A 24,601-nucleotide genomic window follows, 5' to 3' on the forward strand; every position below is an offset into this window, starting at 1 on the left:
GTAGGGTTCTGGGTTAGGTTAATTTAAGAGGGGGAGTGGACGATGGCCGTTGATCTTGAGAGATCAACGGCTGAGATCAAAAAATTGGACGGATGGGTCGTTTAGAAGCGAGTCGCGATCTGGTATTAGACATGGGTCATTTGGCTTTGGGATAGGGTAATTGGGCTAGGTGTTTGAGTGTTTGGGCCATTCATTTGGTCCGAAATTGGTTTAAAAATTGGGTTATTGTTTAAATACCCAAAATTTATCAAAGATAATTTATAAAAATAATTAATAAGTAACAAAAAATATTATTTATGCACTAAAATGATTGAAAATAATGACTTAACATTATAAAAATATAAAAATCTATTTTGGCACAAATAATGTAATTATATATGAATATAGGCTATTATTGCAAAAATGTGCAATTAGCCTAAAAATGCAAATGAAATTATAGAAAAAATGAAGTAAAATATTATAAAACATACATGTTGGTGTAAATAATAAGTTTGGATGATTAAGTCATCACAAAATAATATAAAGGATAATTATTAGATATTTATATAATAAAAATATAGAAAGAAATTGATTTAGAGCTTTAAAAATTATGAAAATTATAGAAAATGCTTATATAAGTTTGTACAGTAAATGATGATGCAAATATGCCATTTTGAAAGTATATATGCATTTTTAGAAAATATGAGGGGAAAATCATCATAACTGATCCCAATTCTAGCATTCGAATGACTAACACATCTTTCATGCACGATCATCCCACGAGGAATACTTCCATAATTCTTCTGCGCCACATAGAAATAATTTGAATATCAGTAGTCTATCAACCATGTGAGTATTTCAATACCAATGCCCCTTCTTAAATGCGGACCCCTCTCCGAAATTACCGAGCAATTATAACATTCGTCTAAATAACTGAAACTAACCATTCTGCCCAAACTCTATGACCTTCCCTTCAAGACTGAACTGCCATCTTGTACATGTAAATCTTAACCCCACTCAACACACCACATCTATCATGTCATCATGTGAAAAGCACGAGAATCTCATTATCAACTCTGAGTCACCAACAAATTACATACCCGGTTAGTTAGAAACCTTTCTCTTGCTTCCTTCTAGGAGGAAATCACAATACACAACATGTCCCCCACACCGGTAAAAAATATCTGGTTCGAACCATGATAGAAACCATCAAGAACACTTTGAAATCCATTTGCACATAAGCAAGCTATTAGAACTGAATTGCTCTAACTCGACCAAGCCACGCAGGTCACCAAACCCAAGAATATTGCCACCAAAACATCTGTAGAGCCTCACCACATCATAGGTAACCAAAGAACCGACCATACCATTACCATACCGGTCCAGCCTACTACCAGTCGTTCTATTTTCTCCTAGTTTCTTCTGAATTATCCTCAAGTTGACACTTCTCCTTGTCAGAACTCCACAATCCTTACCCAAAGCTCACTACAAGACATCCTAACATAAAACCACATTGCCCTAAGGCCCATAAGCCGTTGTATTCTTCTTAAGCACCCCCATAAGTACCACAACCAAAACTCCCACTCTGAAAATACCTTATGTGAATTTAAAATTGTTCTTTTACATTTCTTATACTAGAATGTAGAATGCATAGTCATACAGAATTACCGCAAGTCCGTCACCATTAAATGTAAATCTTAGATTCTATCCATACACAAATTCGAAAAAATTCTTGATTGCTATATATAAATCTCGAACCCATTAGAACTTTCTTGAGAGTCACCCACTTTGCTCGAATCCAAATTGCACCACCCGAACGGGCCGAATGACACATGCCTCATTAGTACAACAAAACTCAAAGAAGTAACTATGCTTTAACACCACCAATCAATTTCATACTCCGTGCGTACTACATCATTCAAATAACAACTTAATCATTCCATGATTTTCATATTTTCATAAAGTGTAATGTAACCCATATTCAGGAATTTTCTTAATCGAGTCATCCCCGATCTCAACCTCAGCAGTCATAACTGATCCACAAGTATGTCTAAGACAAAAACTAAAATTTAACATATAACAATGAAATTGAATTATCAATAGCAGGCTCCCCAACTTGGCTCAAAGCCATAGATTAAAACACTCGATAACTTACAATACCCATACTCTATTACTGTCATAATACCGCAGTCAGTTCAACGAAAATTCTTCTCAAGCTCATGCAACACCAACTATAAAACACCTCAATCATCCGCTAAGCTCGCATTCATTCTCTTGACAGTCAAGTCAACTTTCTCAACCAGATTCAAATTCAAATCTCAACACATACACCCCACTTGTAGAAAAGAAACTCTCCGCTCAACATTATAAGGAACACACCAACGTAGATTACTCCGCAGGAGATAACTCACCTGCTTAATCTCAAATTGGCATCTTGCTATACCCTTTCGCAACCATAATTTCTACGCAATCACTTAATTTTTCTGAGTCCAAACTCATTAACAAGACATGAGAATTTAATTTGTCCCACAATTTCACAACGTGAAAGATCCCTCAACACACTCATAACTCGAGACTATACATCAAATCAAGACGGAAATCAAGCACCCAATGGCCCTTTTTTTACATCTCGAGAAACTCTTCTCGTCACGTTCAAATCATCTGAACACATTCCACAGTCGCATCATAATCATCATTTAGTCATTCCGCCGCTCGCCGAGCCACAAGTTCCACTCATAGGGGCACTACCAGACGCATAAGTCCAAATGTATAAGTTCACACAACTGAAGCTACCGAGACTAAGTTGCGGTCGAAACCTAGCCTCAAGTCCTCCAGACTGGCCCATTACCAAAATACAAAATACACATCTCGAACCTCGTTCATGGAATCATAAGCTGGCGATGCACAACTGATACCGAGCGCTCACATACGCACACGAATGCGTGGAAGGATTTTAAAGAGTTATGTTTCAAGCTGAATCAATTCCGCACAATGAGGAAAGAGAGATGGGAAATTATCCTAAATGCCATATAGCCTCTCGAAGATAAGTATGGGCGTCATCATACCGATCCGCAAGACTCTACTAGACACTTGCTCATGACTTGTAGAACCTATGAACCTAGAGCTCTGATACCAACTTGTCACGACCCAAAATCTACCTAGTCGTGATGGCACCTAACCCAACTCGTCAGGTAAGCCAATTAACCACTATCCAACTTAATGAGATTTATTAAGATAAGAAATGATAATACACCACTTTTATACAAAACTTTTTCAAGAACTGGTAGTACAAATCATGAGTTCTAATATTAGAATTTACAAAGCTGGTATGAAATAAATACATCATCTATTCGAAATGTACATAAGCAGATTTTTTTTTATAAATCTAAGGCTACCATGAACAAGAAGCAGCTACGACCGGAACACAGGTACGTCTTCAAATCCAGCTCTTGTCGATCACAACAACATCAACAACCAATATCTGCATGCAAGGTGCAGAAGTGTAGTATGAGTACAACCGACCCCATGTACTCAATAAGTAACAAACCTAACTTTAGGTTGAAAGTAGTGACAAGCTGGAAAAAAGGTCGGGTCCAACATCAATAGCCAACAACAGTTCTAAACTTAGGTTGAAATAAAAGAACTAACTCAGAGATAAAATGCTCAACTTAATCATGATTTCTTAAAATAGCTCTGCCTTTCAAGTGTATCAGTGAAAACTTAAGGCTTTTACTGAAGTTGCCAAAAATATGAGTAAGTTTGAAAACAGTAATTTTTCCAAAATTTCTTTCAACAATAAATAAGATGTTTCATTTTCTTTCCACATAGCCAGTGAAAAATACATTATTATGCCCATATGCCAATATGTGTGAGAAGCCATGAATGACGTGATACCGTACAAATTATAGAATTTCATACCAAGATAATAGCAAATGTGCATGTCAATGCGATGCAACTCAGTGATAAAACCATATGCATACTCTCAGAGTATCATTTCACTCAGTCCTCCCAGTCACTCAATCCTCCCAATCGCTCGGCACTCGCACTCAGTAGGTACCTGCACTTAGTGGGAGTGTGTACAGACTTCGGAGGGGCTCCTTCAGCCCAAGCGCTATAACAAGCCAATCATGGCATAAATCAGTCAACCATGCTGCGGCGTGCAGCCCGATAAATTATATATATATATATATATATATATATATATATATATATATATATATATATATATATATATATATATATATATAGTCAATATGGCATGCTGCGGTGTGCAACCCGATCCCATAATCATCCTCACAATTAGGTCCTCGGCCTCACTCAATCATCAATCTCTCCAGTCTTTCGGGCTCTCAGTGTCATGAAAAGAATCAACACAAAAATAATGATGCGATGTATCAATAAAGGCAAAATACATAGATTGCCACTTGAGCTTGTCCCCAAATCCCCATTACACACTTGTAGACCACGTGAATAATTTTATACACTCAACCTTTTAAAAATGTGTCTATGACACACCACTTTTGTGTTTGACCACTTCTTTTAAACAGGTATATATCACGCGCCAATTAAATCGTGACACGTATCATTAAGTTAAAAAAGAAAAGAAAAAGAAACCCATCTTCTTCCTCGATGAAAACCAACCACCATAGTTGCTACAACCTTCATCTCAGTTTCAAGGCCGAGAACATGAATTCAAATCAACAACCAAAGTTTTCAACATCAACCTCAGATTTCTTCGAGTTTAAGGCCCAACTCAAAAATTCAAAGCACTCTTTTTCGGCCTTCTTAAACAAATTTCGATCCAACTACTTAGCTCATCTCTAAATGAGTGTCAATTGAAATGGAGCTTCTAATAAACAACTAATTCAATCCCCAAACACCAATTTCAACAAACAACAACAATTTCAAATAATCAATTTCTGGGTCTTGCACAATTTGTAGAAATAATTCGGATGAGAATATGTGAAAACAAAAAATCTTAAGACGATTTTACGTTGGAAAAAACAAAACCCAAAAAAAAAGAAGCAAAGGCCAAAGATAGGCGCAGAAGAATGGTAACGTGTCTAGGATTGAAGCGGGCTGGGGTTTTAGCGAGGATGGAGGGCAATATCTGAGAAAACAATTCTCTGTAATGGATTTGGGATGAGATTCAGGCTTATGAGTTAGATGAGGAGCTGTTAAAATTGTTAGATGTGTTCTTTGGGAGCATCAATGGAGGAACTGGATGAAATTTGATTCATAAAAATGAAGAAGATGACTAAAAATGAAAAAAATAAAAAAGTGAAAAAACCTGGACATTTGGCATCCAAATGAGGTTTTAGATGCAAAAAATGTATAGTTCACGTGCCTCATTTATATGTAAAATAAGTGCGTGCCACATAGTTAAAATGCCGTGTCATAGACACACTTTTTAAAGGTTGGGTGTGTAAAGTTATTCTCGTATTTAACATGTGTGTAACAGGAATTTGGGGTACAAGCTAAGGTGGTATTTTATGTATTTTGCCTATCAATAAAAGGTAACAGAGACTGAGATATGATATGCATATGAATGCGTATGACTGAGTATGTAAATGCAATGTAAGCAGATAACTCAACAGCAGAAATGACCTCAGTGGGTCTCAACATAATAGGCATGTCGTCTAGACATGGTTTCTAATATGGATCGCAGCTCAATAGCTCTAATACGTAGAGATTTCATGGTTACAAATAAGATCAGGTAATTACACAATACCACAGAAGTAATAGATTTACAATTCACACGGTGCACGCCCACACGCCTGCCACCTAGCATGTGCGTCACCTCCAAACAATTCACATAACACGTATAATCAGGTTCCATACCCTCAACTCCAAGATTTGAGATGTTACTTACCTCGAACCATATAATTTCTTACTCCGCTATGCCTTTGCCTCGCGAATCGGCCTTCGAATGTCTCAAATCTAGCCATAATTAATTCGATTCAGTCAATACAAATTATAGGAATTAATCCCATATGAAAATACTAATTTTTCAACAAAATCTAAAATTTAACTATAAAAACGCTCATGGGGACCACGTCTCGGAATCCGACGAAACTCACAAAATCCGACAACTCATTCAATTACGAGTCCAACCATACTAGTTTCACTCAAATCCGACTTCAAATCGATATTCAAATCCCAAAAATTTATTTTATGAAATTTCTACAATTTTTCCCAAATTTCCATCTCAAACTACTAATTTGAATGATGAAAACAATGATATATTCATATATATTAACCAAATCTGAGTTAGAATCACTTATCCCAATGAATATCTTGAAAAAACCATAAACAATCGTCATAAGCCGAGCTCCCAATGTCCAAATATGAAATAATACCTTAACCCTCGGTTATATAGTACCGCGTCTGATCTCCCAATGTGTGGTCTGCACATTTTCAAGTGTTGTCTGCACATTTCCACGTTTTGCGGCCGCAATCCAAATTGTGCGGCCGCATTTCATAGTGACTGCTCTATTGGGCTTTAGTAAAATACCCATAACTTTCTGTACATATATCCAATTGACTAATGCTATGACTTTCTGGAAATTAGATTCAAAGACCTACAACTTTTATTTTTGAATCAACTCCAAATTCCTTGTAGATTAAAAGATATAAGCTTACGAAGTCGGACCAGCGAACCTGCAAAATCACATTTCTGCGGCCGCGAGAAGAATTCTGCGGGGCGCACAATTTCAATTGCGGTCCGCACATCTTCAAGTGCGGTCCGCACAATTCCTACTCCCCGAGCACTTTGGGAGTTTGCGGCCGCACTTTTGCACTCTAAAATGTGCCCTCTTCACTTCAACTGTTCCATAACATCGTCAGAGTGTCGAAATACCAGACTCGCTCAAAACTCACCCCGGAACTCATTCGAACCACACGGGGCCCGTACAAATGTACCAACAAATCCTAAAACATGATACGAACTTAGTCGAAACCTCAAATCACCTCAAACAACGTTAAAACTATGAATCATACCCCAATTCAAGCTTGATAAAACTAACGAATTCCAACTTCTACATTCGATGCCGAAACCTATCAAATCAATTCCAACTTACCTCAAATTTTTCACACAAGTCATAAATGACATAACAGAGCCATGAAAATTTTCAGAACTGGATTCTGATTCCGATATCAAAAAGTCAACTCTCCAGTCAAACTTCCAAACTTAAATTTTTATTTTAGCCATTTCAAGCCTAATTTAGCTACGAACTTCCAAATAATTTTTCAGACACACTCCTAAGTTCAAAATTACCATACGGAGCTATTGGAATCATCAAAACTCTATTTCAGGGTCGTTTATACATAAGTCAATATCCGGTCAACCTTTTCAACTTAAGCTTTAAACCTTGAATTTCATTCTTCCAAACTAACTCTGAAATACCTGAAAACCAAAACCGACAATTCACACAAGTCATAATACATCGTATGAAGCTATTCAAGACTTCAAATAGTAGAAATGAGCGTAAATATTCAAAACAACCGGTCGGGTCGTTATAGTAAACTTAGAAGAAGCAACATTCAAGAATAAATAAAGCAGCAGTTAGATACTCCATTAGGGGATATGGAGATACTTATAAGTAATGACCTTCAAATATCCTGTCAAACAAAGTACAAAGAAAAGAAACTTACCATCTGCTGCTCTGGCTCTGGCTATGGCGAGAGGGAGAGGCGAGATGGCAAGTCGGACAGTCGACAAGACTCGAGAGTCGAGAGGGAGAGGCGAGAAGCTGGCCCGCTGTATTGTGAATTGTTGTTGCTAAGAATTTTAGATGTTAGGACTTAGGGTTTCTAAAGTCTAAATGTCTAATAGAGTAATACTTGATTACTGGTCCAGTACTGGAAATGGAAGTGTAGAAGGGCTTTTTATTATTTAATATACATATGGGTAATTTTTTTTTTTATATATATTCTTAACAGATTAACAGATTATCCGTTAAGAAAATTGAATAATCCGCCCCCAAACCGATAAGCCGTTAATAAAAAAAATTCAATTTGTTCCTTAAAAGATAAAAAACAAATTGGTATGCATTTTCCTTAACATGTGTGCCTTTTTAATTACGAGTACTAAAGGTATCCCTTTTAATTTTTGTTTTAAACCGTTGGCAAACATTAGATAACAAGATGTCGTACCCTTTCCCTGTGACTAGAGGACTTGGATGAAGACTGCCAACAAAGGCAAGATTAAAACTTATTGTTGTACGTATACAACATTTATGTTATTACCAAAATTTAATTTATTTCATTTGTCATTTCTCTTTTCTTGTTATGTTTTTTTGCTTGATAATGTGATAGATTGTTATAGCGAAGTAAAAGATGAAAATAAAAATGAAACGTAACGTGATTAAGATTATTACAGAGAATATCATATCAATGTAAAAACAAGAAGAGTTAAATGAAAGAAGTTTAGGTGAGAAAAAAAATACATATTTAATTAAGTTGTGATACGGAATACTTTTTATTTTGCAACTAATCTTTCAACTTAATTGTTGAATTTATGAATGATTAGTTTCAGAGCATGAAAATCTATTATTTATTATTTAAATACGAAATTACAAATGATGAATTACCTTTTGGAGTCAATATCATGTATATTCTTTTTTTTTTGTTTTCATTTTCTTCAAAATCACTTTTTGTGTTGTTTAGAAATTTAATGACTATTCCTCTCCCACTATCTTTTCGTGAATCAACTTCGAAGAAAAAGAAAATATAAGCAATCATTCTATGATAGTTATTCATTGAGTGTAATTTTAATTCCTTTAGTAGATATTATTATATTTTTCTTATCATTTGCACCATGTGAAAAAATTATTAATCTAAATGTAAATATCATGTCTACATTCATTTTATATTTTTCGTTAAAATTCTCTTGCACAATTTTACTCCATTGAATTATTTTCAATGTTTTACAAAAATTTTAGGATACTAATTTTTCAATTTAGTGGAATCTTCCTTTTGTGCGAACATACAAATATGTGAAGAAATTTGAAAAAAAAGACCCGATAAATCAAGTTTGATAGTGCATAATTGTTCGACTACAGAATGAGGATTCATCCATTTTACTGGAAAAATTATGAGAAAATGCCACAAGCAGAAACATGGAATCCAAAGTCAAGCGAAAAGATAATTATTCTACTATGACGACTGATAGAGAGGATATTTGGAGCAAAAATTATTTGTCTGATGGAGATCTAATAATGAATTAAAATGTCGAGGCTTGTCAGAATATGTTTTGCTTGATTTGTTAGTGTTGATGAACAATCCACTCTTAGTAAGACCAGTAATGGAAGTCGATTTTACATAACTAGGCATACACGTGCAACGCACGTGAGGGAAAACTTGCGTGAGGAAAAACTAATATATATATATATATATATATATATATATATTCTTAACGGGGTTAACGTATTATCCGTTAAGAAAATTGAATAATCCGGTCCCAAACACAAGGCATTAATAAAAAAAATTCTATTCTTTACCCATCCCGATACCAATAGGCCCAAATTCTATTCCCGTTTTCAAAGCCACTGCAACTCTCAAAACTTGGGGAAAGGATGGCGAAACCACTTGCCGATTCGCGCAGCAACAGAGCCGCCGTTCAGGCCACCAACGACGATGCTTCCGCCAGCAAACTGTACGTGCACCTTTATTCAACTGTACAGTAACTCATCAATTTTCTAGATGTAATTTAGAGATATACAGTTGTATAATAGAATGCTTCAGAGACCAGCTATGAATATATCATTTTCACTGCAAAATATTGGAAATTGAGGTGAAATTTAAACCTAATTATTCTCAAATTCCGTTTTATATGATTACTGCTGTTTATATTTTGTGTGATGTGAAGGTCATGCGTGAAAAAAGGATACATGAAAGATGATTATGTCAATCTGTTTGTTAAAAAGCCCCTGAGGCGATCTCCTATTATTAATCGTGGTATGATCTCTTTTTTTCTTCTTAATCCATGGTGGTGATGTGCTTAGTGATTATTTTTGGGGGTTGTTTAATTGATGTGCGACTTAATTGTAAGGTTACTTTGCTCGCTGGGCTGCTCTTCGGAAGATGCTCTGCCAATTTCTTGATTGTGAGCCGAATGCTGATGGAAATGGCAATATTAAGAAGCAGATACTGTCGCTTGGAGCTGGCTTTGACACAATGTTTTTTCAGCTGCAGGTGCTTCAGTTGCTCATGGATTGTTTTAATATCTTCCACGATGATTGAAAAATTCACATAAGGGATCCCAAGGTTGCACATTTTGTGCTTATTTTTTGAAAAAGGATTTTCTTTTTGTAGCCAGTCCAATGGTCTGATTCCAACTAGTTTGGGAGTTGGGACTAAGGCAAAGCTGACAGTATGCTATTGCAGTTCTGGAGCTTTATTATGCTCTTGTTTACAGTGTCTATTCATATATGTCAATTTTCCTCTCTGTTGTCTAGGGGACTCTTAAATGAAGTTGTCAAGAGAAAAGGGAGGTTAAGAGCAAAACGATCCCTCAAATGGGTTACTACGTGGAAATTTGAGCATCTGATTCAAGCTATCTGCAGCTTTTGTTGAGCTAGGCTGACAGTTTGTGATAATGGAGTTTTGCTTTATGTTAAGATTTTTCTGATATTGCTTGATGCTGCTTCATGTAGTTCTCCAATACAATAGATACACGCTTGCACGTTTACTGTAATTTCCATACTTCAGAAAGAAGAGTAATAGCTATATTTTTCTTTGGCAGGATGAAGGAAAAGCACCTCATCTTTACGTGGAACTGGATTTCATTGAGGTGAGATTTTCAAATGCTAAGTCCCTGAATTATGTCATATCATAAATGAGGCAATATTGTTTGCATTTTGGCAAATACATTTCACTTTCTTGGCTCAAAGAGCTCAGCTCCAGATGTTTGTCCCACAGGTGACAAGCAAGAAGGCAGCTCTTATTGAAACCTATAGTCAGTTAAGGGATAAAGTTGGTGAAACAGCATCAATCTCATCAGGTAATGAACATGTTCAGTGCTTGCAAATATGCAAATGCTCTTATCTTGGGCAAATATTTAATTACATTTCCTTGATGAGGTACCATGTTGTTGAGTGCGAGGTGGATACATCAAGCATTTAATCTCTTCCATTTAGCTTTCTGAACCATGTCATTTTTAATACAATAATTGTTCTATTTTATCTTCTTAGTATAGGTTGAATCTGTATGAAGAAAAATCGTTGGCTTTTAAAGCGTTTCCTGTGACCGAAGGGTGTGCTTTTTGTGTAAAACGGAATCTAGCTTTTATTCATAACTACATGATTTTTCTTTGATAAGTCAAAATTTCATTACTAAACACCAAGCTGGTGTCAAAAGAATGTACAAGTAAATTATCATTTTAATTAACTCGAACCGGGTCATCCACGGTCATCTAACAAGTGCGTCAGTTATCTATACAACACCGTATTTTCTCGACACCAGAAATCCAACTGAAATAAAAAGAATTTTTTGATGCCTTTTACATCAGTTTTCACTTATTTGAAACAATCTTGTTCTATTAATTTTTCGTCATAAGCACAAAAAAGAGACAGTTGTGATCTTTCCCTCTTTTCACTGAACTCTCCAGCTCGTTGTTGCTTCCTCTACTTTTCTTGGTACCACTCATGATATTTGAACAATGAAATACAAGGGCCCACATTTGTGAAGCCAATATGTAATGCAACAAAAGATGATTAGCATTGTTTTTTTTTCCACATGCAATGCTAGCTCACAAGTATCATCATTCTTGTCACGACCCGAAATTTCCCACCGACGGAACCGTGATGGCGCCTAACATTTCACTTGCTAGGTAAACCAACGTTAGAAAATCGTTAAACCAATTCCTTATTTCCATTCAGTAAATAACAATAATTAACTAAGATGAAATATAATAAGTACGGAATATTATAAAACTGTATTAATTACTACCACCCGGATCTGGAGTCACAATTCACGAGCATTCTAGAATTTGCTACAAGTAATAGTCAGAAAGAAATACAACTGTCTGAATGAAAGAAACAGTAGAACAGAAAAGATAGACGGGAGATCTACCTTGAGTCTCCGGACAGCGGACCAATAGCAAAATCTCGATCTACTCGAGCCGGTATTAAAATCTGTACAGAAAGTGCAGAGTGCAGTATTAGTACAACCGACCCATGTACTGGTAAGTGTCGAGCCTAACCTCGGCGAAGTAGTGACGAGGCTAGGACAAGACACCCACATATAACCTGAACAGTATAATCATGCTAGTGGCAACAACAGTAAATAAAGAAATAACGCAGAAATAATGGGAACGGAACATACAATGGGGGAATACAACATAAAGAGTGAGAATAATGAAAAGACATAATTAAACCGAAAATCCTTAAACGGATTGAGCAATTAAAACAGCAAGGAAAACTGCACGGCATCACCCTTCGTGCTTTTACTCTCAACCTCACCAAATAAATAAATAGAACGGCACGACTTCACCCTTCGTGCATTAAACCTCTCATAATATACACGGCATCACCCTTCGTGCTTTAAACCTCTCATAATATACACGGCATCACCCTTCGTGCTTTACACTCTTCCTCACAATATAAATAATGCATGCACGGCATCACCCTTCGTGCTTTACACTCCTCCTCACCAATCACAGAATCAATAACAACAGATAGAGAGAAGTTTCACAAAGAAATCAATATTTCATCAATGATTACTTTCACAATTTAACATCTCAACCTCGAATCAATATTCACAATTTTATCAACCTTGGTAGAACCGGATACAGGTCTCCCAACATTTCAACAACAACAATAAGTATGGATAACAAGATTTAAGACTACAAATTTGCAAGAATGGAATTTCACTCGCATGCTATGACTCGACCACAACGCATAAATGCTCATCACCTCAACTATACATCGTATTCAACAACAAAACACGTAGCAAATACTCATACAATACCTATTCCCTCAAGTCAAAGTTAGACACGACACTTACCTCAATTTCGCAAGCCACTCACTGCTCAAGTATCGCTTTCCCTTTAGAATTCACCTCCAACTCACTCGTATCTAATCATAATTAGTTTAATATCATCAATTATCGCTAAAGGAATCAACTTTAATGCATAATTACAGTTTCCCAACAAAAGTCAAAAACCGACCCCGGGCTCGCTTGGTCAAAACCCGAAGTTCGGACCAAAATCCATTTACCCATTCACCCCCGAGCCCGAATATGTAATTGGTTTTGGAATCCGACCTCAAATTGAGGTCTAAATCCCCAAATTTCCGAAATCCCTAGTTTCTACCCAAAACCCCTAATTCTACCATGAAAATCTTAGATTTTAGGTTGAAATCTTGTAAAATGTAGTGAAAGATTGAAAGAAACCAGTTTAGAATCACTTTCCTATGATTTGTGGAAGAAATGGTCTTTGGAAAAATCGCCTCTTGTGTTTTAGGTCTTGAAAATTTGGGAAATGAATGAAAATTCCCGTCCAAAAGTCATTTTGATCAGCTGCAGATGTCGCATTTGCAACCTGAGCTTCGCAATGCGAAGGAGTCATCGCAAATGCGAGATCCTTCACATTTCCGCTGCCTTTGCATTTGCGAAGAATATATCGCAATTGCGACAATTGGCCCATCGCATTTGCGGGCATAAATTCGCATTTGCGAACATACCCTTCCCCAGACCCATCGCAATTGCGATAGATACCTCGCAATTGCCAGGCCTGCTTATTTCACATTTGCGATTGCGAGATCAGAGGCCTGCAACAGGTTCAGTTATACCAGCAAAATTTTCTAAGTTCAAACCATCTCGTGGCCTATCCGAAACTCACCCGAGCTCTCGGAGCTCCAAACCAATCATGCACACAAGTCTAAAAACATCATACGAACTTGCTCGCGCGATCAAATCTCCAAAATAACACCTAGAACTACGAATTTAGTACCAAATCAAATAAATTCTCAAGAACATTTTAAAATTTTTATTTTCTCAACTGGACGTCCGAATCACGTCAAATCAACTCCGTTTCTCACCAAATTTCACAGACAAGTCTTAAATATCATAATGAACCTGTACCGGGCTCCGAAACCAAAATACGGACCTGATACTAACAATGCCAAATATCAATCAATCCTTAAAAACAAATAATTTTCAAACTTTTAATTTTCATCAAAAATTCATAACTCAAGCTAGGGATCTCCGAATTCGATTCCGGGCATACGCCCAGGTCCCATAATTCGATACGGACCCACCGGGACCGTCAAAACACGGATCCGGGCCCGTTTACCAAAAATGTTGACCGAAGTCAACTAAAATAAACTTTTAAGGCAAAAATTCTTATTTTCATTAGTTTTCAACATAAAAGCTTTCCGGAAACCTGCCCGGACTGTGCATGCAAATCGAGGAGGGTAAAAATGAGATTTTTAAGGCTTAAGAGCGCATATTCGAGTTCTAAAACATAAGATGACCTTTTGGGTCATCACAATTCTCTTTCTCAAGTTATCCACTATAGGATGACATCCTTTTCTGGACCTACTTTTCATGTCTTCTTTCTGACAACTCCACATAAAAAGATTTGGTCGTAAAATATCTTACTTGGTCTCCCTCCATACCATCTTAACACCCCCCCCCCCCGGTGCACCCCCACTTCTCCTACTGAGTCATCATATATTTTGTGAAATTTCCTTAATGTCATACCATATGTACATGGATCGCCTTCCTAAAACAAATATTCCATATAAGGCCTTGAGCATTCTTTCTCAAATAATCAATTACTTTTGTGTCTTTCTGTTTCACTAGACCATATAACTGTCAATATGTATTCTCGAAGGATGTTCACCATACATCTTTCCAAAACCTTACCCTACAACCCTCACTCACCTTGTAAGCAATACATTAAGTGAATTTTCCTGCTCCTTAGTACACTTTCACAGTGTTACCCCATAAGCTCTTGCTAGTCTCTCCATTTTGTTCTAATATGTTGTACTTACTAGTAGACATTATCTGTCTACATAAAATGTTCTGCTCTTGAGTGAATCCCCACAACCATTTTCTAAGAGTATTATATTGAATACGGACAATCTCCTGATTCCCAATCCCCTATGCTTATGGAGACCAATATTTTCTTCCATAATTCTATTCCACTTAATGAAATTTTTTCTCCCCGTCTGTTCCTTCTTACTGAGAATCTCACATTATTTTCTCCGACCAATTTGCGCCACTTGCATGCATACATAACATAGACATAATAAGTGGTATATTAGAGAGGGTAGACTTTCATAATGTTATTTTCCTTCCCACAGATATTATCCTATTATTCTCCCCCGTCTTTTCTCAAATTTCTCAACCACAGGCTGCTACTGATACTAATCTAATTTTCTCCTCCGATTGGTTAACTAAAGATACCTTGTAGGTAATGTTATCACTTTAGATCTGTAGATTTGTTGTAATCTAATGATTTGTTGTACCTCCTGTACCGGTACAATTTGGAGTTTCAAATATCTACACTTGATCCTGGCACAACTTTAAACCATACTAAATTTCTGAACAAGTATCGGATATGTTTAATCTGGGGTTCACAAGAAATTGAAGTATGGTCTGCGAATAATTGATAGATATGGTTACATTATCTGTCCTATCACCGCCTACCTCGAAACCCTTAATGAAACCTCATTGCCCCGCCTTATGAATAAGTTTGCTATGTACCTCCCTCGCATGTAGGAATAATAATGGAGACAAATGAACCCCTTTGTTAATTCTCTCAAACTTGAACTTGCGAAGAAATCACAAGCTACAATAAACAAAATATGTAGCTCAACTAACTTATCTTATGCTTTCATGCAGAAAAGGGAGAAGTCCATAGTGATCATTACAAATTGCTGCCTGTAGATTTGCGCAACATAGACAATTTAAATGATATTATAGCCCGTGCAAATTTAGACCCCAGGTTTGTCATTGCTTCATTGCTATTTTTTCGTAACAATTTTTTCATTAATCTCCACAAATGAAGCACAAGTTATCTTGAAGGATTTTAATGTATTAGGCCTTCCTTTGTCAAGCTTAGTGAGTTGTGCCTAACCGCTTCTAAATTTATTGCTATTATAATGGTAAGTGTAATATGACAAGCTCTGCTTACATTTATGACTTGACTATATGACAATCCTAGCGGAACAAAAGTTACCTGATGTGAAAGATATGGAAGTACTACTAGTAATCTAAATTGACCAGTTTAGATAATAAAGGAACACATCAGGTACATCTTTTGGGTTATAGGTGAGTAAAGAGCACTAAGGCATTGTATTGATTTGGGCATCAAGAGATCTTAACCCTGTAAAAACAGTAGAGCAGACAAAAATGTTATAAGTTCTTTTTTTTTTAAATAACGGTGATGTCCAGGCCAGATTGCACGCACCTCGACGATTCCACTGGGTACCTGCTATCTCTCGCTAGCATAGGTTCCGGTAACTATACCCACCTAGGCTTAGTTAGTGGCAGCGAGGTGTTGTGTCTTCTGTCCAAAGAATCATGTCTAACAGCATGCAAAGACTTGTAACTTGAAAGCCGTGATGAGCTATTAAACTAAAAAGTTGGCTTACTTCAGCTAGTTATGGTTGCTTATAGTTAAAGATTAGGGACTACACCAGGAATCTGGTAGTTAATAGTCATGTACTGGACAATTGAAAGACACATAGGATATAGGATACAGGATACAGAACAACTTTTTCCTGGTTACGTTTAACTTGATTAATTGGCTGTTAGGTGCTTTTGCGGTTTACAGATTCTACGCTACTATTCGTTGTATTGGTTCTCATCCTCCTCCATTTCTCTACTTTTCAAATTTATAACTGTCCTTATTAAAAAGAAACTTTTAGAACTTCGATCTATCTTGTCTCCTTTCTGATTCCCATGTTCTGAAAAGACTGATCATTGTACATGTCCAAGATCATACCTGTTAACTGCACATTCTAATGTTATTATCAGTTTGCCAACATTTATAATTGCAGAATGCGTTCTGATATATTTGGATCCTGATTCGAGCCGTACAATTGTTGGATGGGCTTCAAGAACCTTTTCGACGGCAATATTTTTCTTATATGAGCAGGTTGTTGAAGCTATTAAGTTAAATCTTGGTTTCTTTCATGAACTTGATCCATCCTACGGTCCTTTTAACTTGAGTTCCACTGCTCTACTTTCCTACGCTACTGTGAATGTCCTGCTGATGTATTGTAATGACTTAGTTGTTTGTAATTTGGCTTATTACAGATCCACCCAGACGATGCTTTTGGCCAGCAAATGATTCGTAATTTGGAGGTACTTTTGGCTGATTACTTTTTTGATGATTGAGCATTAATTATTAGTATCTGTTCCCTCACCCTAACTCGTTTTTATAGGCTCAGATGTTGACCTTTAAATGACTTTATTCTTCAATGTATCTGCAATAACATTATAATTTATTTTTTCACTTTTCAGAGCCGAGGCTGTGGACTACTAGGAATTTATGCTACACCAACTTTACAAGAGAAAGAAAATCTTTTCCTTGATCAAGGATGGCAGGTATTTCCAAAGTGCAAAGCTGCTTCTTAATTCTTAGATTTTGAGAATTATCATACCTTTCTGTCAAAAGTATAAAAAAAGTAAGATGTTAAGAGCCTGGATTAGGCCTATGACTTGTTCCTCCATTCCAGGTGTACGTGGCTTATTTAGTTTTTATACAGACCTGCAATATTTCCAACCATTTGCCTTGTCATCCCATCTCCTTTAATCAAGGATGGTAGAAGATCTAATTTTCAGCTGAAACTGCCTTTGTCTTTGAAGGTCTTAAGCCTGTAACATCATGAAGAAAATTATTGATTATCATCGTTGTAAACCAGGAATACTATCCAATATGATAAATAAGGCTAACGAATCATTTCCTAAACCACTAACTATTTAGCTATAGCAGGTTAGATAAAAGAACATGCATTAGTTGTAAGCTCAAGCTTTTAACTTTGTAATTTCCAATTACTGATTAATTTGAACGGTTACATATGGCTGAATACTAGCAGTGGTTTAGCTCTAGCTAATGCATTAACTCTATCAAAGGACATATGTATTTATAACCAATGGTTTGTCTTTTATTGAATGCAGAAAGCAGTAGCTTGGGACATGCTGCGAGTTTATAGTGATTTTATTGAAGCTCAAGAAAGACGCAGGTTAGTATGAGTTTTGATTGCTCTTGTACAGTGATATATATAAACATGGGAATGATATGATTCATCTGAAAGTGATGATTAGGTGCTACAATCTAGATGTATATTACTGTCTTTAATGAACATACTAAGCTACCCAAGATATTCCACATTTAGTCAGAGCCTTAGAGGTCTGTAAGTCTTGTTTTGCGGTAAATGTTTTAATTGTTGTTGCATACACGACGCTCTAGGTAACATGCTTGGGCACTTGACCTATCTATACAATACCGGCTGGTTGTTATTTGGTCTCATCGTTGTTTCTTAGAAGTTTATCTTTCAATCAGATAGGTATCTTCCTATTGCACAGTACTCTTATAGCTCCGCATTTCAATGTCATATTAATATATTTATTAACTCTTTGTCTATTATGTATTCAAATCATTTTTCAAGAAAAACTGAATATAGATACTTGAATTGTCTACATTTAGACACCATAATTCCATTTTATCTCACTTCAGCGTCATTCTTCTTATGGGGGTTAAACTTGTGCATATATTTTGTTTTACTTGTACTTGTACAAACATTCTTGCTCTCTAGAGTGTTTTTCCATAGTTACTTTTGGTTGACCGCAGTGCAGTGTGTCAGTTAACACAATACATCTGCAAATAGTATGCATGGAACCCTATCTTCAAAGCAAATCCTCAGTGTAAACCTACTGTCATGGGAAACTCCTCTCCTCTGTATCTCCTCTGATTATTCACAGTTGTGTTGACTCCTTCGTACATTTCTTTTATAACCTGGTTTAAGTCTATTTTGTTTAAAACCACTGGTGTAAGTCTTTCTCTCTCATTTTTGCTAGTCATACATCTCTTTTTCTCTCTCGCGTCCCTAACCTTTGATAGAAGTCATCTGGGGCTTTACCTCAGGCTTAATAGCCCTTTTTAGCTTCTAGTCGATTCTTATACTCTTCGAAGGTTTCACTATATCCTGTTTTTGATAATTTCCTATACCACTCTCTTTTTTGCTTTACTAACTCTTTGCATCTCCTCATTCCACGGTATGAGACCTCTAGACATACCTAAATCTTCACTTTTATGCAACTTGTCATTTTTCCACTGAATATATGCATCCCTTCTCCCTCCAATTGTTTGTCCTTAGTGTCCACTACTAAATTCTTGATAATGCAACTCTTCTCCTCCTTTGCTCCATCTTTCGCTTCACATCAGTAGGACTTCTCCCAGTATAACCTTGTAGCCTTTACATGTAATGATGCTTTCTAGAAGGCATTCTAAAAAAAATGATGCTTTCTAGAAGGATGAACTCTGTTTTGGGGTTACCTCTTACCTTATGTTATCAAGTATGATTCACTTTTTCTAAAGTATGTGTTAGTGAAACTACTACTTCAGTTAAGAAACTCTAAAATAGCCTTCACTTCTTCATTCCTAATACCATAACATTATCTCCAAAGTCTGTGGTTGAAGTTGTCCCGATGTCTACCAATATGTCTATTCAGATTGTCTTCAGTAATATATGTTGGTCATTTGGGATCCCTTGGATCAAAGTATCATATTTTTCCGTGGATTATTGGCACTAATGATTTTGAAAGTTTTCTTTCTTCGCTGACTAGATAATCCATCACTTTCTTATTTACTTCTATAACTTTATCCTTGAGCACCAGTTGTACAATGATCCCGGTTTCCATTTCTGTTCGTATATATTTCATAGTAATAAAATTTATAACTTGTGTCGCAACTCTAGCCGCTTTCTTGATTCACTTACTCTCTTGTAGACACACCTCATGTGGCCTAAAAGAAAAGAAAAAGGTAGATTTAATACATCATCCTATGGGACATTGTGGAGGGATAGAAATCAGAGATGTTTTAAAGAGTTCATCCTTCATATTCCTACTCAAAATTTGAAGTTCAAATCTTAGTATCTCAGTCTCTTGCATTTTGGTGTAGGTTTGAGTTTGTAAATAATGCAGCAGATGATTAGATGTTCACTAAACTTTTGGTAGAGGGATGCAACTCCTTATATTTTGTAATCACTTGGCCATTCTTGATTGTGCACTGATAACAAGTGTGATCACCTTGTCGCAGGAAAAAAAATTCAATATTTGAGATAAATAAGAGAAACACATTTCACAGAAGATCAAATACTAGAGATTTGATGCTAAGATTTTAGTCTCATATATGATTGTGTGTTTATTCTTTGTATCTTTAGAACGATGAAAATGCTTTATTTCCCTATGAAACAAAATTGAAGTGCTCCTATCTTTTAGAAACTTTTTATTATGTAAAGCTACTATGGTTTTCATGAAATCTATTCATACCCTTTTTAGGTATCCTTTTCCGAGGATAAAGGCTGATTCCCTATTTTTCTGTGTGCCCCTTTACGCTTTATCTTATGTGGCTCTTGGAGAACTCACAAGTTTTGCAGCCTCAAATATACTTGTATGTGATTGTCTGGACAGGATTGAAAGATTGGAAATATTTGATGAATTTGAAGAGTGGTATATGATGCAGGTAAGCTTCTATCACCCCCCCTTCCACATTTGACTGCAAAAAATGTTCAGTGTTTGCATGGAATAGTGTGACCTTATCCATACCACCGTGAAAGTAGAGCACTTTGTTCCCGATTCATAGATGGGTTGACTATTTTTCACCTTGCAAAACGAACTTCTGGCCTGTGAATTTGGTATCTGGCATCATATTATTCTACAATCTATAACTGCTGGATAATTAACCTGTAAGATGGCATGATACAACTTGGAAGTTGGAAAATAATGAGAAAGTATATCCAAGTTAAAAACTAATGATACAACTTGGAAGTTGGAAAATAATGAGAAAGTATATCCAAGTTAAAAACTACAAAATGCAGGCTGCTTTACTTTGGTCAATTGGCTTATTTCAAGACTTGCCTTTTCTTGACCTTATGTGCTGGAGCAGCAAGATGCTACTCTTTCTTTTATTTTTACTTCGATTTTACTGTAGGGTCCATTGATGCTTTACCTATACATATCTGCTGCTTTAGTCGAAAGACAAAACCTTTCCGTATTATGTTATTTGAATGATGATGTGAGTGATGTAGTATCTGAATCTTCTCTCTGCCAATCAAAATAAGTTATTGATGTAGTAGAAAAGAAAACAATCTAAGATAGGTATACTGTTTCTTATGTCATGTGCTGACATGACTTCTGATCAGGTGACTTTTGACAGTTTAAAAGTTCTTAATCTGTTACAACAATACATTTGTATTATGTAACTTGGGTTCTTGTAAGCTAGTTGTGCTTAATGTTAACAGAATTTGGGAATGAATACATAAATTGATGCTCCCCTCATCATGTACACCCTGTTCGACTAAGTGAAAGTTTAAGAATAAAAAAGAAAAACAAATTGAAATGGAATATTTCAGTATGCTGGATTAATTTAGAGAACTGCTAAAGTTTCGAAAAATGGATTGTTTGTTGAAAACATCTTGTACTAAAGCTAAAGGCAATATAAAGTAGTAATATTGTGGTAACTTGAAATCTAGAATCTGGCAAAATTTTAGCATCTAGGAGAAGAGGTGAAGTAAATTGGGATGGACGAAAGAGATAGTAAGACTTGAGGAAGTATTTGAAAGACCCAAAAAGAAGAAAGACCAGAGGGAAAATAGCTTGACCAAATGACTGCAGTTTCTTAAGTGAGAGCGGAGGTAGATTTAATTTAATACTGGTTTTGAATCTTGTCAAATCTTTCAATATTGCTTCTATTGGAAATCCAAATTAGATTTACTAATATGTGAAACTTTATTTCGGTCAGGCTGATATTCTTAAGCTTCAAATAGATCCATAATATGACTTTCTCAACCAAAAAAAAAAGTTTGATCCATGGACCATGATATGAAGATATTGATTTTATCATGTAAGAAGACCCTACATATTGAAAGTTGAAAACTTTATGAAGATGTACCTTATTAAAAAATGAAGATGATGAGTAGCTAAAGGTAGCAGAGCCTAAGAACGAAAGTTGACTCGTAGCAATAAGTATTAAGTTTCTCAAGCATTGATGTGTGATACAGTTCACATTAACATAAGTACACAAAAGTTTAATTTGTTGTCCAATTTGCTAGTCCATTCTTTCTCAGTTTATGCTGGAAGGGGAATTTCATGTAGTCTATTCAGTATTTTTCTTCTTGCTACTATGCCTGTTAATGAAAGATTGCATACTTATATTTCTGTGGTCCAGTTTGCTGGTCCATCTCTTTTCAGATCATGCTTGGGGAAAAAGCTTACTTTATTTCTCTACTTTATTCATCTTGTATAATTCTCCTCTTCATTCAGAAATTAATGTATTTTCTTATGAAATCCCAATTGCAGGAGCACTATTGTGTTACCTATGCAATCAACGATCCTATGGTATGCTTATTTCTCTGCTTCACTAAATTAACTAATTCATTCCGGACTTCCAGGAGTATTTATTTCACTTATCGCGTCCATCTTTAATTTGATCTATTTCAGGGTATGTTCAAGGAATTTGGTTTCCCCAATACACAGCCTATGACAGACATCTCCATTGCAACACCCACATAAAAAGAGGACCTGATCTAGACGGTCATTTTTCTTCAATCTCTGATGCTAAACCAAAATATGAATGGAGGCTTGTTCCTAGTTGTCAACTTGGCAGGGCCAGAAGGTTTTTCTGTACTGAAAAGGTCTCAACCAGTTCTGGGTCCTAGTTATGTATATTAAGGGATGGTCATTTGTGTGAAGGGGAAGATCCTCTGCAGATATTTTTTATTTATTTTGTTTTATGTTGGACTGAAATGAGCTTGAATGGACTTACATAGGCGATAAGAGTTCATATAGCTGATCCTAACTTGCTTTGGATTGAGTTGCAGTTAGTGTTAGTTTATGAAGGGGAAGATACTCTTTGCTAGCTGTTTGGCAAAGAAAAACGTGGTAGGGCCCTTTCAGAACGGAATTGTGTTGTTTTGCCCTTGTTTGGTAGGGAAACACTTGCATGGTTGTCTCCTCTTTTCTCTTTCTTTACTTATCTATTTGCATCATCCTTTTGTTCTTTTGTATTTAATTGACTATTGTACCACCGAATTGGTAGATACGAAAAATCAATGTGCTTCATCATAACAACTTTTGTACCTCAAATAGGATTCATAGCTGTGGAAAATAAAAGTATTTCTTTTTAGTGATCCTACATTTTTTAGGTTATCATATATGTGCAGATTGGGTTCGCGGACTCTGTAAATCTGGCTATTTTTGAATTTCTCCCCACAATTAAGGGTGTGTACATTTACTTAGTGAACTCTATCCATGCATCATGTACCTTACCTATAGCAAAAATAACTATTTGCTCTAATTAAAATCTTGACTAAGTTGTCTAGTGATTGCAATTTTAATCCTCTCTCCTTATTAAAGAGAGATTTAGGAAAAAGAAAAGGTAGCACTGGGCGGAAATCCTTGGGAGAACTTCTACCAGTGAGATGCTTCACTATATTTTGTGTAAAAACTTACACAGATAGTGTTTACACAATTTAATGAATACGTGATCTTTATATGTACTGTTATCACTAAATTACCTGTAACTAATGAAAGATTTTTTTTTACCTTTTATAGTTAATAATAGTAAACTAATGTAATTTGGAGTAAACCACGAGTATAAGTAGTTTTTTTAATATGTTTGGGATAAACCTTGCCATAGTCATCAATGCATTGAAATATGGATGGAGGGGATCAGGGCCCAAAGCAAGAAAAAGTGGTTGCACCAAGTGGAGGTTGGAATAATGTAATCCTGACAAATAGATTTAAGTGAAGGGGGTAGGGGCCAAGGGAAAAAAAAAGGGTCCCCCTTTGTGTTCACCTTTTTATGAGGGAATAGTATTATGGTTCCATCATTTTCTATGGATTGCAGCCCTGTTTTGCTCGTACTTATTTCTACTTTCTAGGCTCTATTATGTTCCTGCTAAGTGCTAAAAAACCCCATTTTTAAGGACATATATATATAATTAATCTTGCTTGCAGCTTTAATAGACGTCCTTGTTTACTTTTCTTATAGCCGTAAAAATTCACTTATTTTGATAAGTATTTTTTTTTTCAAAAATATTTTTAGTGAGAAACATTTGTGTTTGGTTAATTTACTTAAAAAACACTTCTGAGCATCATTCATTAGTGTTTGACAAGCATTTAAAAATTGCTTCTAAGTATATTTTTCTCAAAAATGCTTTTCAAAGAAGTGCTCTTGGAGAGAAATTAATTTTTCTGCTTCTACTCAAAAATACTTTTTTTCCTCTAAAAGATTGGTCAAACACTTTAACTTTAAATTTTATTTTTTATTTTTTTAAAAGAAAAATATTTTTGACTTCGAAAAAACTTGGTCAAACAGGCTATACATAAACCTTCGAGGCTGCTTCTGTAATTTTCTGTTCCTAAACAGTTTAGACCGTTAGAAAAT

The 24,601-nt window shown here is 35.8% G+C and overlaps 1 protein-coding gene across 1 annotated transcript; it reads left to right on the forward strand.

Annotated features, from left to right (window-relative positions):
- The first annotated feature begins 9,475 nt into the window (after positions 1–9,475).
- Positions 9,476–23,169, forward strand: LOC107765344 (leucine carboxyl methyltransferase 1 homolog). Its single transcript, XM_016583981.2, has 13 exons — positions 9,476–9,634; positions 9,848–9,936; positions 10,031–10,173; positions 10,724–10,771; positions 10,900–10,981; positions 15,829–15,931; positions 16,966–17,086; positions 17,248–17,295; positions 17,455–17,538; positions 18,112–18,176; positions 20,626–20,677; positions 22,513–22,551; positions 22,654–23,169. Exons 1-13 carry the CDS (start codon positions 9,555–9,557, stop codon positions 22,723–22,725), a joined length of 1,026 nt encoding a protein of 341 aa, XP_016439467.1. The 5' UTR covers positions 9,476–9,554; the 3' UTR covers positions 22,726–23,169.
- The last annotated feature ends 1,432 nt before the right edge of the window (positions 23,170–24,601 follow it).

This window comes from Nicotiana tabacum, chromosome 19, assembly GCF_000715075.1.
Source record: "Nicotiana tabacum cultivar K326 chromosome 19, ASM71507v2, whole genome shotgun sequence".
NCBI classification, from domain to species: Eukaryota; Viridiplantae; Streptophyta; class Magnoliopsida; order Solanales; family Solanaceae; genus Nicotiana; species Nicotiana tabacum.

What these genes read in the sequence shown, in the direction of transcription:
- LOC107765344 (XM_016583981.2), top strand. Translation starts at nt 9,555, where the DNA reads ATGGCGAAACCACTTGCCGATTCGCGCAGCAACAGAGCCGCCGTTCAG. An exon ending in AAATGATTCGTAATTTGGAG is followed by an intron (nt 17,296 to 17,454) that starts GTACTTTTGGCT and finishes TTCACTTTTCAG; the next exon opens with AGCCGAGGCTGTGGACTACT. An exon ending in TCCTTGATCAAGGATGGCAG is followed by an intron (nt 17,539 to 18,111) that starts GTATTTCCAAAG and finishes TATTGAATGCAG; the next exon opens with AAAGCAGTAGCTTGGGACAT.